The sequence below is a fragment of the Gopherus evgoodei genome, chromosome 1 (genome assembly GCF_007399415.2).
Source record: "Gopherus evgoodei ecotype Sinaloan lineage chromosome 1, rGopEvg1_v1.p, whole genome shotgun sequence".
Lineage (NCBI taxonomy): Eukaryota > Metazoa > Chordata > Testudines > Testudinidae > Gopherus > Gopherus evgoodei.
Window position 1 is genome coordinate 369845245 of NC_044322.1, and position 16987 is coordinate 369862231.

At 52.0% G+C, this 16987-nt stretch overlaps 1 protein-coding gene across 1 annotated transcript in view; it reads left to right on the top strand.

The window, feature by feature from the left end:
* The window catches only part of LOC115645396 (acrosin-like), a 46376-nt gene that overhangs the window by 22519 nt on the left and 6870 nt on the right, over positions 1–16987 (top strand). The window contains exon 3 of the mRNA XM_030549996.1: positions 15552–15817. Coding sequence (XP_030405856.1) covers positions 15552–15817 — 266 coding nt within the window. The remainder of the gene's footprint in view (positions 1–15551; positions 15818–16987) is intronic.

Below are 16987 nucleotides of genomic sequence, written 5' to 3' on the forward strand. Positions count from 1 at the left end.
CTGAAGGCCAGAGGCAGGCCAAATAGAGGGGGATCGAGACCTCAGCAGAAGCAAGATCGAGCGTATTGCAGCTGTAGAAGAAACGCTTCCACCTGGCCCGGTACATTGCGCAGGTGGAAGGCTGCCTGTTACCCCCGACTCAGGTACGCAGCAGCCACCGTGAGGCGAAGAGGCTGCAGGTCCGAGTGACGAAGCCTGTCGTTGCCGTGAATGATGAGGTCTGGGTGGGGTGGAAGGGTAATTGGGTCTGTTACTAACAGGCCGAGCAACGTGGTATATCAGTGTTGCCTGGACCACTCTGTAGTGATCATGATGATGCGCGCTCTGCCCCTGCGGAGTTTGAGCAGGACCCGATGAACCAGTGGGAACAGTGGGAAGGCATAATGCAGTCGGCCTTTCCATGGCATCAGGAACGCCTCCAAGATCGATTCCGAGGAGAGACCCTGGAAGGAGCAGAACACCTGGCATTTCCTGCTCTCGCGGTGAGCGTGGGAGAAAGGACGTCGCCAGGTCCATCGAGTGTGCCATGCAAAAGACCCGGAAATGGATGGCCTCCTGACAAAAAAGGGGGGGAGGACTATGTCCCTCCCTGGATATTTATGAAGCACATGGCCGTTGCGTTGGCTGTAAACACCGAGATACAACGGCCTCGCAGCTGCCGCTGGAACCCCTGGCACGCCAGGCGGACTACTCTCATTTTTGGGGCATTGATGAGGAATGCCAGCTCCCTAGAAGACCAAAGGCCTTAAGCTCGGAGGTGACCATGAGCACTCGAGCAGAGAGATGATGCGTCCGTCGTCAAGGGCAGTGAGGGCTGGGGCGGATGAAACCGCATCCCTGTCCACACCAAGGAGGGAGTTAGCCACCACTCTAGGGAGCCTAAGGTGTTTGAGGGAACGGTGACTACCATGACCATTGGCTCCCTGTCCGGGCGGTACGCCGAGGTGGGCCGGACTTGGAGAGGACGGAGGCGGAGCTTGGCGTGTTTGGTTACAAACTTGCGGGCAAGACAAGAATGAGACAAGAACGAGCCGAGGTCGTCGGGAAAGCCTTCAGACCTCAGTGATTGTTGCCATCGCCTAAAACCGCAGTTGTGATAAGCAGGCTCCGGCTAGGTAGGAGACCAGAATAGCCCCTAGGAAGCCCAACCTCTGCGTGGGAACCAGAGTGGATTGCTCTATAGTAATCATCAGGCCTTGACCTGTGAATAAGACCGTGACGATGCCCACGCGCTGAGTGGTTTGTCTCTCGGAGTCTCCTCAGATAAGCGAATCGTCCAGATACGGAAAAACGCATATCCGACATCAGCGAAGGTAGGCGGCGACTATGGCCGTAAACCGGGAGTATTGACAGTCGGCTATAGAGCGGAGGCATCTCCTGTGCGGAGGGAAGATGGCATTGCGAAAGCACGCATCCCTCATATCCAGGGCGGCATAGTAGCCCCCAGGAGGCAAGGATGGAATAATGGTTCCCAGGGATACCGTGCGGAACTTCAACCTTATCCTAAACCGGTTGAGTCCGTGCAGGACCAGGAAGGTCTGGGACCTGCGTTCGAGTGGGGGACTAGGGCATAACGGGAGTAAAACCCCTTGCCCCTTTCGTCCGCTGAAGGGGGACAGGGTTGGAGCAAATTAAAGGTGGTACCTATGCTCCATCGTGCGCAGGACCCAGCGATCTGAAAGTAACTGGGGCCACGCCAGGAGAAAGCGGGATCGGGATCCCGGCCTGCGACTGGTACACCGCCCTCAGGCGAACCTTGGAAGGTTCGTCTTCGGTCCCAGTGGTAATTGCGAGGGACCTTGACTTTGGCTCTTTAGGGGTCCTGACGTTCGTCTGCGACCACCTTGGCCTTGCCGTTTGCCAGAGTTCTGCCTCTGGCTAGGTACAGAGTATGGCGGCTGGGGCCAGAAAGGCCTGCGTTTGGTCGCTGGTGTATGCATGCTGAGAGAGCGCATTAGGACCCTATTGTCCATCAGGCTTCGCAGCCTGGGGCTGTCTCTGCCGCAAAGAGGCCTTTACCAGCAAAGGGTAAATCCTGAATGGCATACTGCAGCTCCGGCCGGAGGTATGAAACCTGAAGCCATGAAATGCACCTCATGGCGACACCCAAGGCCAGAGTCCTGGCCGCAGAGTCTGCTGCGCCCAACGAGGCCTGGAGGGACGCTCTGGGAACCTTCTTTTCCCCCGTCCTCCAAGACGGCAGCGAACTCCTGGTGGGAGTTTTGAGGGAGAAACTCCTTCACCCAGATGCTATAATTATCGCAGCTAAGCAAGGCTTGTTGCTTTGCTACCCAGAGCTGCAGGGCCCCTGCAGAGTACACCTGGCGGCCAAGCAGGTTCATTCGCCAAGCCTCTTTCTGCTTCGGGGCTGGCGCCCGCTGGCCATCATATCAGAATCATGGTCCTGAGCATAAAATCTGCGCATATGGGATGACACGGATGCGTGTCCGGACGGCCATGGAGGTACTAAAAGAAGGCACAGGCAGAATCTCTGACTCATTCGGACCTTGCCCAACTCGGCACCGGGGACCGGCACCGGGAGGCGTATCGGTACCTGGAACGAGATCCAGACCCGCAACCAGAACGGTGCCAGGAGGTCGACCGAGTTCTCGAGGCTCGGGGAGAGGCTACAGGAGCCAAGGCACCTGCCGCGGTGCCGGGAGTCGGAACGGTGCCGATAGCAGGTCGGCGAACGGGATACCGACCGGTGCAGCGAGTGCGACCAGTACCGATGAGGAAAACAGCACCGGGACTGCCAGTGGTGTCTGGCGTGCCGACAGGACTTGGAGTGTCTGCGGGACCGTGATCATGAACGGTGCCGCTCTGCTGTGCTGACAGAGGACAGTCACCTGAAGAGACTGTATTACCCGCATCGGCGGTGTCGGGGTCATGCAGCATCTACTCTGTCATGGCACTGAGAGCCCTCGCCGTTGGTAACGTCTCCAGCGTGGAGGGAACAGCAGGCTCAACCACAGTGCATACTGGGGAGCTGTCAGGCACCGGATTCGACGGCCCTCGTGGGACCGGGATCAACGGTACCGAGGTCGTCAGAGCTTCGGTAGGTGTCGGTGCCGGGCGGTCCGAGTTAGATAAGCTGTCTGGCTGTGGTGCCGTCAGCACGGAAGCAGCAGGAGCAATAAGCTCAACCACGGCGCGTGCCGGGGAGCCGTCGGGCACCGGATTCGATAGCCCTTGTGGGACTGGAATCGACGGTGCCGACGTTGTCGGTGCCTCAGAGGCGTCGGTGCCGGGCAACCCGACTTAGACTAGCCCTCTGGCTGCGGTGCCGTTGGCACGGAAGCAGCAGGAGCAGTCGCTCAACCACGGCGTGTGCCGGGGAGCCGTCAGGCACCGGATTCTACGGCCCTTGTGGGACCGGGATCGACGGTGCCGACGTCGTCGGTGCCGCAGCAGGTGTCGGTGCCGGGCGATCCGACTTAGATGAGCCCTCTGGCTGCAGTGTCGCTGGCACGGAAGCAGTAGGAGCAGTAGCTCAACCACGGTGCGTGCCGGGGAGCCGTCAGGCACCGGATTCTACGGCCCTTGTGGGACCGGGATCGACGGTGCCGACGTCATCGGTGCCGTAGCAGGTGTCGGTGCCGGGCGATCCGACTTAGACGAGCTCTCTGGCTGTGGTGCCGCTGGCACGGAAGCAGCAGGAGCAGTAGCTCAAACACGGCGCGTGCTGGGGAGCCGTCAGGCACCGGATTCTACGGCCCTCGTGGGACCGGGATCGACGGTGCCGACATCGTCGGTGCCGGGCGATCCGTCTTAGACGAGCGCTCTGGCTGCGGTGCAGTTGGCACGGAAGCAGCAGGAGCAGTAAGCTCTACCACGGCGCGTGCCGGGGAGCTGCCAGGCACCGGATTCAGTGGCCCTGAGGGACTGGAATCGACAGTGCCGATGTCATCGGTGCCTCTGCAGGTGTCGGTGCCGGGTAATCCAACTTAGACGAGCTCTCTGGCTGCGATGCAGGTGGCACGGAAGCAGCAGGAGCAGGGGGCTCAACCACGGCGCGTGCCGGGGAGCCATCAGGCACCAGCAGAAATCGTAGGCTTTCTCGACCTCGGAAGAAGGGAGCGGTGCCGAGTCGACATCGGTGCCGAAAGGCCTTGGTAGTACCGGCGGGGTCCGGTGCCGAGGAGGCGCTTCTGTCCACCGCTTGAACATCGATCGGAGGGGTAAGTGAAAGTCCCGCACCTTTTTGTTCTCGGCTTAAAAGCCTTGCAAATGGGGCACTTAGCTATCAAGTGTGATTCCCTGAGGCACTTCAAACAGGAGTCGTGTAGATCTCCCTTCGGCCGCAGCTTCTGGCAGGCCGGGCCCATTTTAAAACCCGGTGAGCCATGCATGGGCTCCGGCACCGGGATCATGGAAGGGGCTACTTCCTGAACCCCGCTAACTAAACTAACCATGTTACCAAAGAAAACACGTATAACTATACAATATATATATATAAAAGGGTTATAACTGCATAACTATATACAAGAAATATGAGTAGCTAGGGAAGTGGAGGTCAGCTAAGCCGCGCTCCACTTTTCCAACGACCGACACGGGCGGTAAGAAGGAACTGAGGAGCGGGTGGGCCGGCAGGGGTATATATCTGGTGCCATACTGGCGCCACTCTAGGGGGCGACCTGCCGGCCCACTGAGTTGCTAGGGTAAAAGTTTTCCGACGAATGTGCACGCGCGGCGCACACACCTAACTGGAATGGATATGACTGGAATGGATATGAGCAATCACTCGAAGAAGAACTGTGCGATTCCCCGAGGGACTTCAGGCACGCTTCGTGGGGATCGCTGGTAGGCATGGGCTTCTTGCAGGCCGCACACTGTTTGAAGCCCAGCGAAACAGGCATGAGCCTGGCGCCGGGTGCCGGGAAGGGCTAAGCCCCCGGCGAAGAACTACTTAACAACTATTTAACTTAACTATCTACTTAACCAACTAATTAACAACTATAATGGACTAGAGATGAACGATAGATAAACGATAGATAACTAGGAGAGCTAGGGACGTGGAGGACAGCTATGCCGCGCTCCACAGTTCCAACGACCGACACGGCGGTAAGAAGGAACTGAGGAGCGGGCGGGCCGGCAGGGATATATATTGGGCGCCATGGCGGCGCCACTCCAGGGGGCGACCTGCCGGCCCACTGGAGTTGCTAGGGTAAAAAGTTTCCGACGAACGTGCACGCGCGGCGCGCACACCTAACTGGAATGGATGTGAGCAATCACTCGAAGAAGAACATGGGTTGCAACCAAGGTCCTGTAGTGGCACCAGATCCTATGTAAAGGGGGTCATATAAGGTGTCTAAGACCAGGTTATGGGTTACAGGTTATGATTATGCTGTCTGTATCATTATGTAGTTGAAGTTATAAGTATTGGCTGTATACTGTCTGTATTTCAAATTGGTGCTGCAGTTCTGGGAAACACCCTAGACAAGTTGGTGTTACCTCTGCTTAGCCGGCTTGATGGCCCAATAAGAACCATCAGCTACACAGTTGACCCATTGAGAGGAGGCAGATACGCCTTGTGACTCAGCAAAGTATGCAGGGACTTGCCCATGTGACTCCAAACTCCATTTTGCTGTAATTTTCCACAGTAAGAACAAAGAAGTGTTCTTACACCTGGAAGTGCCTATATAAGGCTGATGCCTCATCTCCATCTTGTCTTCAATCCTGCTTCCTATCTCTGGAGGGACTCTGCTACAAACGGAAGCTCTACACAAAGGACTGATGACCTATCCCAGTGGGGGATGTACTCCAGAGACTTGATTTGAACCTGCAGTTTACTCCATCACTGCTACAAGCCTGAACTAAGAACTTTGCCATCACTGTATGGAATTGATTCCATTTAACCAATTCTAGCTCTCCTCTCTATTTTTTCCCCTTTATGAATAAACCTTTAGATTTTAGATTCTAAAGGATTGGCAACAGCGTGATTTGTGGGTAAGATCTGATGTGTATATTGACCTGGGTCTGGGGCTTGGTCCTTTGGGATCGAGAGAACCTTTTTCTTTTACTGGGGTGTTGGTTTTCATAACCGTTCATCCCTAGGACGGGTGGCACTGGTGGTCATACTGGGAAACTGGAGTGTCTAAGGAAATTGCTTGTGTGACTTGTGGTTAGCTAGTGGGGTGAAACCAAAGTCCTTTTTGTCTGGCTGGTTTGGTTTGCCTTAGAGGTGGAAAAACCCCAGCCTAGGGCTGTGACTGCCCTGTTTAAGCAATTGATCCTGAATTGGCACTCTCAGTTGGGTTCCACCAGAACCACATCATCACAGTGGCGTAGTCAGCAGGATCCACAGAACCAGGTCAATTAAGCTTTGGGGCAGAACCCCACTCTATCCAAATTTGAAATTCGGGATTGAGAGTTTGATTGGTCGAAGAGCAGTTGCAATGGGTGAGCAAAGAGCATATGAGGGTCTTAACAAAAAAGCCCTGGAAGATTTGTGTTCAGAAAAGGGGATAAGCTTTAGAAAGAAAGCTACAAATCAAGAACTGAGAGATCTGTTAATGGCCAGTGATCAGGAGGCAGGAGCACAGCCCTTACCTGATACTACAGAGACTGCAGAAGCAATTCGAATGAAAGAGGCAGCGAATAAACTGCAGTTCGAGCATGAACAGAAACTAGCAGACCTGCGATTGCTGGAAAGGCAGAAAATAGCTGAATTAGAAAGAGAAGCTGCTGAAAGACAGAAAGAAGCTGCTGAACGAAAGAAGGAGGCTGATGAGAGAGAAGAAAAAGCTCGTAAGGGGCGTCTGGAATTACTGGCTGCTGAGGAGAGAGCTTGACAGAGGCAACAGGAGACTCAAAAGATGGAACAGGAGACGGCCAGACTGCAGCTCCGAGTAATGGAAGAGCGGAGAAAGTCATCGCCACCTGGTACTCCACATACCCACCGCCAGGAGAAGATCTGGGAATAGATGTGTCCCATTTACAATGATACGGAGGATATAGAGGAGTTTTTGTCCACCTTTGAGCACCTCTGCAATCTGTACCAGATCCCTGATGATCAGCGAATGCCTGTCCTGCTTACCAGACTGACTGGAAAAGCCAGGGAGGTATTTAATGATTTGGGAGAACAAGAAGCCTTGGATTACGGGCGGTTTAAAGATTCAGTGTTAAGGTGGTTCAAATTGACTCTTGATTCTTACAGGGTTAAGTTTAGAAAGTTTAAGATGTCTAATGATTGTACTTTTGTAGAATGTGCTCATAAGCTGATGGGTTTTGTTAAAAAGTGGGTAATGGGAGCAAAGGCGCATGGGAGTTTTGAAAAGCTGCTGGATTTAATAACTTTGGAACAGTTCTTAAACGTTGTGCCTGACCACGTGAGAGCAGCTGTGTGTGATAGGGACCCTGAGTTAGTCCTACGGGCTGCAGAGATTGCGGATGCCCATACCCGAAACAGGGCTCGGGAAGGGTATAAACCCCAAGGGAAAAGCAGTCACCATTCTCCCCAGTTTAAGAGGAGGGAACGATTTAAAGGTAAACCTGGCCCTGACTCTTGTAAGGTGGCTCACGGGGGCGCAGAGGGTGGGAACTCTCACCCCAAACATAAACAGGTTACATGCTATCACTGTGGGATGCTTGGCCACATAAGACCAGATTGCCCAACCCTAAAGGGCAGCCCAAAACCAGCAACCCCAAAAGCCACAGTAGATTCCAATTCCATTACCCTGAGCACCCAGGCTGAGCCAAGCCACAACAGCACCACCTGAAGTCCAGGGGCAAGCAGAGCAGTGGCTAATGCCAACCCTCTCGTCTCCAGTGTTCTGGGAGGAGGGGATCAGCTCACCAGCTATGTCAGAACTGAGGCTTGGCAAGGAAGTGAGAGGTTTATTATGGAGGCAAAGGTCAATGGTGTTGAATGCATGGGATGGCGAGACACTGGCTCGGGTGTAACTATAGTCAAGGGACATCTGGTGAAGCCAGAGGACATGTTGCCTGGGGAATATGTAATGGTAGTGGCACTATCTGAGTACTCTGTGGGCCTGCCGATGGCTAGAATCCACCTTGAGTGGGACGGCTTTAAAGGGGACATGAAGGCTGCAGTCCGAGATTTAATTCCGGCTGATGTTTTGGTAGGAAATAACATACTGGGGGTGCCTGGCCAAGTGAATGTGGTGACCAGGTCACAGAGGAAGTTTGGGTCTGTGGCAGATGCCCTGACTGATGGCAGTGAGGGGGACGGCGAACAGACAGAGAGTGTCTCTCAAGATGAATCAGGTGAAGGTTTGTCTGAAATGCCTGAGGAGGGTTGCTCCAAAGGTTTGTCTGTGCAAGAAAGCAGTGTGTCTGTGAATGGAGTTTCTGAATGTCTGTCTAATGTCTCAGAAGTGAATCTGGAGTTAGATCAAGAGCAAAAAGATCTCATTGGGGAGGAAAATGTTTCTCAGGAGCAGATTCAAGTAAATGGTCAGGTGGAAGCCCTAACTGAGGAAGGAAAGGGTAGATTTGCGATGGGTGATGAATTGGTGGCTAGTACAGCTTGTAAAAGTGAACCTGAAATGGGTAACTGTTGTTTGCTGGAAGTAGCTCAGTGTAGTGAAAAAAGCAGCAGCTTATCTGTTGGGTGTGGCAATGTGCCTTGGAGGAAAAGTTTGGAGAAGCCTAGGTAGCCTTGTGAGCTAATGGCTTTGTCTAGTCAGCAGTGTGGGAAGACAAGGATAGCGGAAGATGAGTGTCCCTATCCCTTACCTGTTTCCTGTGTGGAGAAATGTGACAGAGAAGGGAATGTGCCTGTGTCTGTCAGGGGTATTGACTTGCCTATGGAGGAAGCTACCTCGGTCTCCAAGCAGTTGTCTGTGAACAGCCCTGTGTGCTGGGACAAGGGAAATAAGATCCCGAGCTGTGTGTCTGGTGAAGGAGAATGTGTCTCCGGCTCTTCTGTGTCTGTGGAGCAGACAGAAGGTGCCTCTCAGTCTGTGATGGTTGAGAATAGTGCAGTTGTCTCAGAGTTGGTTGTAAATACAGCAAAAGCCCAGGAAGGGAATGGTCCTAAGTTTGTGTCTGCTGGGGAGAATGGCACTGTAACTAGGTTGCATCCAGTTAGTGTCTTAGCAAAATCCCAGAGATCAGACAAATCTGGTGCTTGTAGTTTGCCAGTTGCTAATGTGTGGTTGGAAAAGGGTGTAGCAGCTCTGTCTAATCAGGGTGATACCCTAGCCAGGACGCAAGGAGAGCAAAAAGGTGATTTAATTGTGTTACCCACTGACAGTTTAACAACTGGTAACAAGGAGGAAATGATTCCTAAACTTCTTCCTGGCCAAGGGAAGGAGAATGCTTCTAACCTGTTATCTAGAAAGTTTATAAGTTTTCCTAAAAAGGAATTGTGTAGGAATCTGCCTGATGGGCCTGAGGTGATTCTAAATGTAAGGGAGGCCCAAAAAGAGCCTGTGGTTGCTCAGGAAAGTGTTCCTTTAGAGCAAGCCCTAGGTGAAGAGAGTAAGGACAAAAGTTCTGAGAGAGATGAATTGCTGCTTAGAAAAGCTCCTGGGGAAAGGAATCCTCAGGGTAATCTGTGCGAACAGTTTACTGCAACTGAAGGGTGTAAAAGTGATTTAATCAAGGAAGTTTCAGTTCCTAACAGCCAGAACTTTTCTGTTGTGAATGGATCCACTGACTTTCCTTTTGAAAGATCCAGTGGGGGTAGCTTTGAAAAGATCTCAGATGGAGTAGAAGCTGTTAAGAAAGTTGAGCAGCCCTATAACCGCGTGGCTGTGTGTAGCCAGCTTGTTGGGATGACAATGGTGTTGGAACAGGAATGTCTCCATGCTAATTCTGTAAGTGAGCAGTCTGTGCTTCAGGATCTGAGAACAGATTGGGTTACTGGTGTTTCAGAGCAGAATAGTTTTATGGATAAAGGCTTGAGGATGCAGGGAAGAGCAAGCAAACTCTCACTCTCAGACCCTTTGGATTTGTGTGGTATCTCTGTAAGACAGAGTCCAGCCTTGGAATTGGTAGCAGCTAAGAAATTAAAAGCTGGGGTTTGTGTTAATGCAAATTACCTGGCTGGCAGGGAGAAAAAAGACTTGCTAATAGCTGTTAGCATAGAGAGCCCACCCCATCAGCCAGTAAATGTGGTTAAGCAAGAGGAATCAGGGTTTGATCCTGCAGGACAAGGAGAAAAAAGAAAACTGAATTTTGCAAAGAGAAGCCAAAAGTTAACTCTAAAATTCCCAAACTCCAATGGTATTGAGCCAAAAGTCTGGCATAACAAACATAATTGTAAATGGACACTTGCAATGAATTTGTTGTTATTGCTAATGGTGATTTTTGTAATTAATGTGTTGCTATTACCAAGAATTGTAAGAATGTACAATGTGCCCAGTCCTTTGGAAAGTCCCTTGAACGTGTTGAAAGCAGTACATGAGAACATACGTTATGTTAAAAGGCCTTGTTATACTGATGTTTCACTGCTAGTGCCTGTAAACAGTCTTGGAACTTTTCACAGAAGAAAAGACATTCCAGACCGGATGTGCTGTATGAAAAGGGAAACTGAGGCACACTACCATATTGCATTCATGGCTAAATGCCAAGATTCCTACACTATAAACAACATTAATATCTATGTTAATTTGATGTTAATTTGGTTCCAAACATTTGCCAGAGCTTGTATAGATAAAATAGCTAGTTTCTTTAGCTCTTGGGAAGATCATATGAGACATACAGGAATCCTGCTGCAAAAGCAGATCCAATCCACTATTGTTCTAACCAAGTTTTACCTTAAGTTTGTAAAGAGATTCAATCATGTTATTGAACATGAGTTTGGTAAAGCATTTCTGTTATACATTGATATAGCTTCTAACCCATCCCTTCCTGCATCAATTTTGCGTTGGGGGTGTGATGTTATTGATATAAACTGGGACCATATAGAACATGGGTTGCAACCAAGGTCCTGTAGTGGCACCAGATCCTATGTAAAGGGGGTCATATAAGGTGTCTAAGACCAGGTTATGGGTTACTGGTTATTATTATGCTGTCTGTATCATTATGTAGTTGAAGTTATAAGTATTGGCTCTATACTGTCTGTATTTCAAATTGGTGCTGCAGTTCTGGGAAACACCCCAGACAAGTTGGTGTTACCTCTGCTTAGCCAGCTTGATGGCCCAATAAGGACCATCAGCTACACAATTGACCCATTGAGAGGAGACAGATACGCCTTGTGACTCAGCAAAGTATGCAGGGACTTGTCCATGTGACTCCAAACTCCATTTTGCTGTAATTTTCCACAGTAAGAACAAAGAAGTGTTCTTACACCTGGAAGTGCCTATATAAGGCTGATGCCTCATCTCCATCTTGTCTTCAATCCTGCTTTCTACCTCTGGAGGGACTTTGCTACAAACGGAAGCTCTACACAAAGGACTGATGACCTATCCCAGTGGGGGATGTACTCCAGAGACTTGATTTGAACCTGCAGTTTACTCCATCACTGCTACAAGCCTGAACTAAGAACTTTGCCATCACTGTATGGAATTGATTCCATTTAACCAACTCTAGCTCTCATCTCTATCTTTTTCATTTTATGAATAAACCTTTAGATTTTAGATTCTAGAGGATTGGCAACAGCGTGATTTGTGGGTAAGATCTGATGTGTATATTGACCTGGGTCTGGGGCTTGGTCCTTTGGGATCGAGAGAACCTTTTTCTTTTACTGGGGTGTTGGTTTTCATAACCGTTCATCCCTAGGACGAGTGGCACTGGTGGTCATACTGGGAAACTGGAGTGTCTAACGAAATTGCTTGTGTGACTTGTGGTTAGCCAGTGGGGTGAAATCAAAGTCCTCTCTGTCTGGCTGATTTGGTTTGCCTTAGAGGTGGAAAAACCCCAGCCTAGGGCTGTAACTGCAATTGGTCCTGAATTGGCACTCTCAGTTGGGTCCCACCAGAACCGCATTGTCACAGTGTGTATGATGTACGATGGGTGTTAGGAATCCATAGGCCTGGGTCTGTGTACTAACCAGCTGTGTGTGTGAGACGTACGGTGGGTGTTAGAAGATAGTGGTGCCCAGGTCTGTGCACTAACCTAGCTGTGTATGTGTGTGTGACGTATGGTGGGTGTTAGGAGTTTGTGGTGCCCGGGTCTGTGCACTAACCCAGCTCTGTGTGTGTGACATATGGTGGGTGTTAGGAGTTTGTGGTGCCTGGGTCTGTGAACTAAGCCAGATATGTGTGTGTGACGTACGATGGGTGTTAGGAATCCATAGGCCTGGTCTATGCACTAACCAGCTGTGTGTGTGACGTACGCTGGGTGTTAGTAATCCATAGGCCTGGGTCTGTGCACTAACCAGCAGCGTGTGTGACGTACGATGGGTGTTAGGAGTTTGTGGTGCCCGGGTCTGTGCACTAACCAGCTGTGTGTGAGACGTACGATGGGTGTTAGGAGTTTGTGGTGCCCGGGTCTGTGCACTAACCAGCTATGTGTGTGACGTACGATGGGTGTTAGGAATCCATAGGCCTGGGTCTGTGCACTAACCAGCAGTGTGTGTGACGTACGATGGGTGTTAGGAGTTTGTGGTGCACGGGTCTGTGCACTAGTTCAGCTGTGTGTATGACGTACGGTGGGTGTTAGGAATCCATAGGCCTGGGTCTATGCACTAACCAGCTGTGTGTGTGTGTGATGTACGATGGATGTTAGGAGTTTGTGGTGCCCAGGTCTGTGCACTAACCCAGCTGTGTGTGTGATGTACAGCGCGTGTTAGGAGTTTGTGGTGCCCAGGTCTATGCACTAACCAGCTGTGTGTGTGTGATGTACAGCGCGTTAGGAGTTTGTGGTGCCCAGGTCTGTGCACTAACCAGCTGTGTGTGTGATGTACAGCGCGTGTTAGGAGTTTGTGGTGCCCAGGTCTGTGCACTAACCCAGCTGTGTGTGTGTGATGTACGGCGCGTGTTAGGAGTTTGTGGTGCCTAGGTCTGTGCACTAACCAGCTGTGTGAGTGATGTACGGCGCGTGTTAGGAGTTTGTGGTGCCCAGGTCTGTGCACTAACCCAGCTGTGTGTGTGTGATGTACGATGGGTGTTAGGAGTTTGTGGTGCCCAGGTCTGTGCACTAACCCAGCTGTGTGTGTGTGATGTACGATGGGTGTTAGGAGTTTGTGGTGCCCAGGTCTGTGCACTAACCAGCTGTGTGTGTGATGTACAGCGCGTGTTAGGAGTTTGTGGTGCCCAGGTCTGTGCACTAACCCAGCTGTGTGTGTGTGTGATGTACAGCGCCTGTTAGGAGTTTGTGGTGCCCAGGTCTATGCACTAACCAGCTGTGTGTGTGATGTACGGTGGGTGTTAGGAGTTTGTGGTGCCCAGGTCTATGCACTAACCAGCTGTGCGTGTGTGATGTACAGCGCGTGTTAGGAGTTTGTGGTGCCCAGGTCTGTGCACTACCCAGCTGTGTGTGTGTGATGTACAGCGTGTGTTAGGAGTTTGTGGTGCCCAGGTCTGTGCACTAACCCAGCTGTGTGTGTGTGATGTACGATGGGTGTTAGGAGTTTGTGGTGCCCAGGTCTGTGCACTAACTAGCTGTATGTGTGATGTACGGTGGGTGTTAGGAGTTTGTGGTGCCCAGGTCTGTGCACTAACCAGCTGTGTGTGTGATGTACAGCGCGTGTTAGGAGTTTGTGGTGCCCAGGTCTGTGCACTAACCCAGCTGTGTGTGTGTGATGTACGGCGCGTGTTAGGAGTTTGTGGTGCCTAGGTCTGTGCACTAACCAGCTGTGTGAGTGATGTACGGCGCGTGTTAGGAGTTTGTGGTGCCCAGGTCTGTGCACTAACCAGCTGTGTGTGTGATGTACAGCGCGTGTTAGGAGTTTGTGGTGCCCAGGTCTATGCACTAACCAGCTGTGTGTGTGTGATGTACAGCGTGTGTTAGGAGTTTGTGGTGCCCAGGTCTGTGCACTAACCCAGCTGTGTGTGTGTGTGATGTACAGCGCGTGTTAGGAGTTTGTGGTGCCCAGGTCTATGCACTAACCAGCTGTGTGTGTGATGTACGGTGGGTGTTAGGAGTTTGTGGTGCCCAGGTCTATGCACTAATCAGCTGTGTGTGTGTGATGTACAGCGCCTGTTAGGAGTTTGTGGTGCCCAGGTCTGTGCACTAACCCAGCTGTATGTGTGATGTACAGCGCGTGTTAGGAGTTTGTGGTGCCCAGGTCTATGCACTAATCAGCTGTGTGTGTGTGATGTACAGCGCGTATTAGGAGTTTGTGGTGCCCAGGTCTATGCACTAACCCAGCTGTGTGTGTGTGATGTACAGCGCGTGTTAGGAGTTTGTGGTGCCCAGGTCTATGCACTAACCAGCTGTGTGTGTGTGTGATGTACAGCGCCTGTTAGGAGTTTGTGGTGCCCAGGTCTGTGCACTAACCCAGCTGTGTGTGTGATGTACAGCGCGTGTTAGGAGTTTGTGGTGCCCAGGTCTATGCACTAATCAGCTGTGTGTGTGTGTGATGTACAGCGCGTGTTAGGAGTTTGTGGTGCCCAGGTCTGTGCACTAACCCAGCTGTATGTGTGATGTATGGTGGGTGTTAGGAGTTTGTGGTGCCCAGGTCTGTGCACTAACCCAGCTGTGTGTGTGTGATGTACAGCGCCTGTTAGGAGTTTGTGGTGCCCAGGTCTGTGCACTAACCCAGCTGTGTGTGTGTGATGTACGATGGGTGTTAGGAGTTTGTGGTGCCCAGGTCTATGCACTAACCAGCTGTGTGTGTGTGTGATGTACAGCGCGTGTTAGGAGTTTGTGGTGCCCAGGTCTGTGCACTAACCCAGCTGTATGTGTGATGTACAGCGCGTGTTAGGAGTTTGTGGTGCCCAGGTCTATGCACTAATCAGCTGTGTGTGTGTGATGTACAGCGCGTGTTAGGAGTTTGTGGTGCCCAGGTCTGTGCACTAACCCAGCTGTGTGTGTGATGTACAGCGCGTGTTAGGAGTTTGTGGTGCCCAGGTCTGTGCACTAACCCAGCTGTATGTGTGATGTATGGTGGGTGTTAGGAGTTTGTGGTGCCCAGGTCTGTGCACTAACCCAGCTGTGTGTGTGTGATGTACAGCGCCTGTTAGGAGTTTGTGGTGCCCAGGTCTGTGCACTAACCCAGCTGTATGTGTGATGTATGGTGGGTGTTAGGAGTTTGTGGCGCCCAGGTCTGTGCACTAACCCAGCTGTATGTGTGTGTGATGTACAGCGCCTGTTAGGAGTTTGTGGTGCCCAGGTCTATGCACTAACCAGCTGTGTGTGTGTGATGTACAGCGCGTGTTAGGAGTTTGTGATGCCCAGGTCTGTGCACTAACCCAGCTGTATGTGTGTGTGATGTACAGCGCCTGTTAGGAGTTTGTGGTGCCCAGGTCTGTGCACTAACCCAGCTGTGTGTGTGTGATGTACGATGGGTGTTAGGAGTTTGTGGTGCCCAGGTCTATGCACTAATCAGCTGTGTGTGTGTGATGTACAGCGCGTGTTAGGAGTTTGTGGTGCCCAGGTCTGTGCACTAACCCAGCTGTATGTGTGATGTATGGTGGGTGTTAGGAGTTTGTGGTGCCCAGGTCTGTGCACTAACCCAGCTGTATGTGCATGTCTAGGCTTCTGGCTCGGTGGAGGATTGTGATTGGCATCTCAGAGCTCTCCCACCTGTCAGCCTTAGCGCAGATCCGTTCAGTGCACAGGGCTGTGCTGCACCAGGAGTACAATCCACGCAAGGAGACAAATGACATCGCCCTCATCCAGCTTGACCGTCCTGTGACCTTTGATGACCTCACACAGCCGGCTTGCCTGCCCAGCGCACACATGGCTGTCACCACCTTCTCCCCCTGCTACGTCAGTGGTTGGGGCACCACCACCCAGAACAGTGAGGGGCTGTATGCGCGGGTGCCACCTTCTTACCTCGGGGGGGGGTCTAGGAGTGAGACAGACCCAGCCCTTACTGCTGGGCTGCCCTAGATCAGCCACACACGGGGACACGTACACTCAGCTAGTTGCATGGGGATGCACATGCAAATACATGTGCGGGCACCACACATGCAGATACCCTCATGGCCACATGCATGCATTGCAGTTATGAATGGGGGCACACACAGGGGTTGGAAAATGCATTGCATGTCCCTCCTGCCCCATACTGCCAGTAGCCCCTTGGATGAGGCTCACTTACTCCTCTTGTGTGGACAGAGAGACAGGTGCTGCCTGGCACGGTACCTGAGCTGTTGCTGGCCAGCTACCCCAGTGGTGCGAATGGTGAATGCTGGGCTGAGAATACTTGTCACCTGCTCTGCACAGGTGTAGGTGACACAGTGCTGGGCAGTGGCATGCAGCTGCAGCCGTTATTGGTGGGGGGTGTTATCGTTCATGGTCAATTTATCCATCAGGGTGAATTTGCATGGCAGTGACACCAGGGGGTTCCTGTACCATACCATCCTGCAGTACCAAATCCTACTGAGCCTCTAACACGCCAGGAGTCAGACAAGCTGCTGGCTGGTCAGGAGTCTGCACTGGGCACAGTCATCTGCCAAGGGACGCCAGCAGGTGCTGTTAGCGTCTTAACAGGCCGCACAAAGAACCTATATGAAAGGAGCTGGGCTGTGACTGTGGTTGGGGTGGCCAGAGTTAGAAAATCCCTTTTCTACCCCCTTGTCTGTCAGGGGTGTCCCACTGCTCAGGGAGGAGCTGGCTGGAGAGGATAGTGTTGGTCAGTTGGGGGCCAGGTTAAACAGCCTGTCTGGGAACAAGAAGCTCAGGCAGGCAGAGCCATCTCTTGGATAGGGCAAATCGGGGCGACCGCTCTGGGTCCCACGCTTTGTGGGGCCCTGTGGGCTGGTGCGATTGGCCACCATGGTCGGTCCCAGAAAGATGAATCGATCACTTCTGCCTCGGGCCCCACAACGCCGAGAGACGGCCCTGCAGGCAGGGAATGTGCCAAAGGACAGAATGGCCCAATGGAGCCATGGCGAAGGGCTACTGGAACCTGTGAGAAACCCGAGGCAGAGGGTTTGGAGAAGAGATTTGGGGTTGTTGTTTCTGAGCT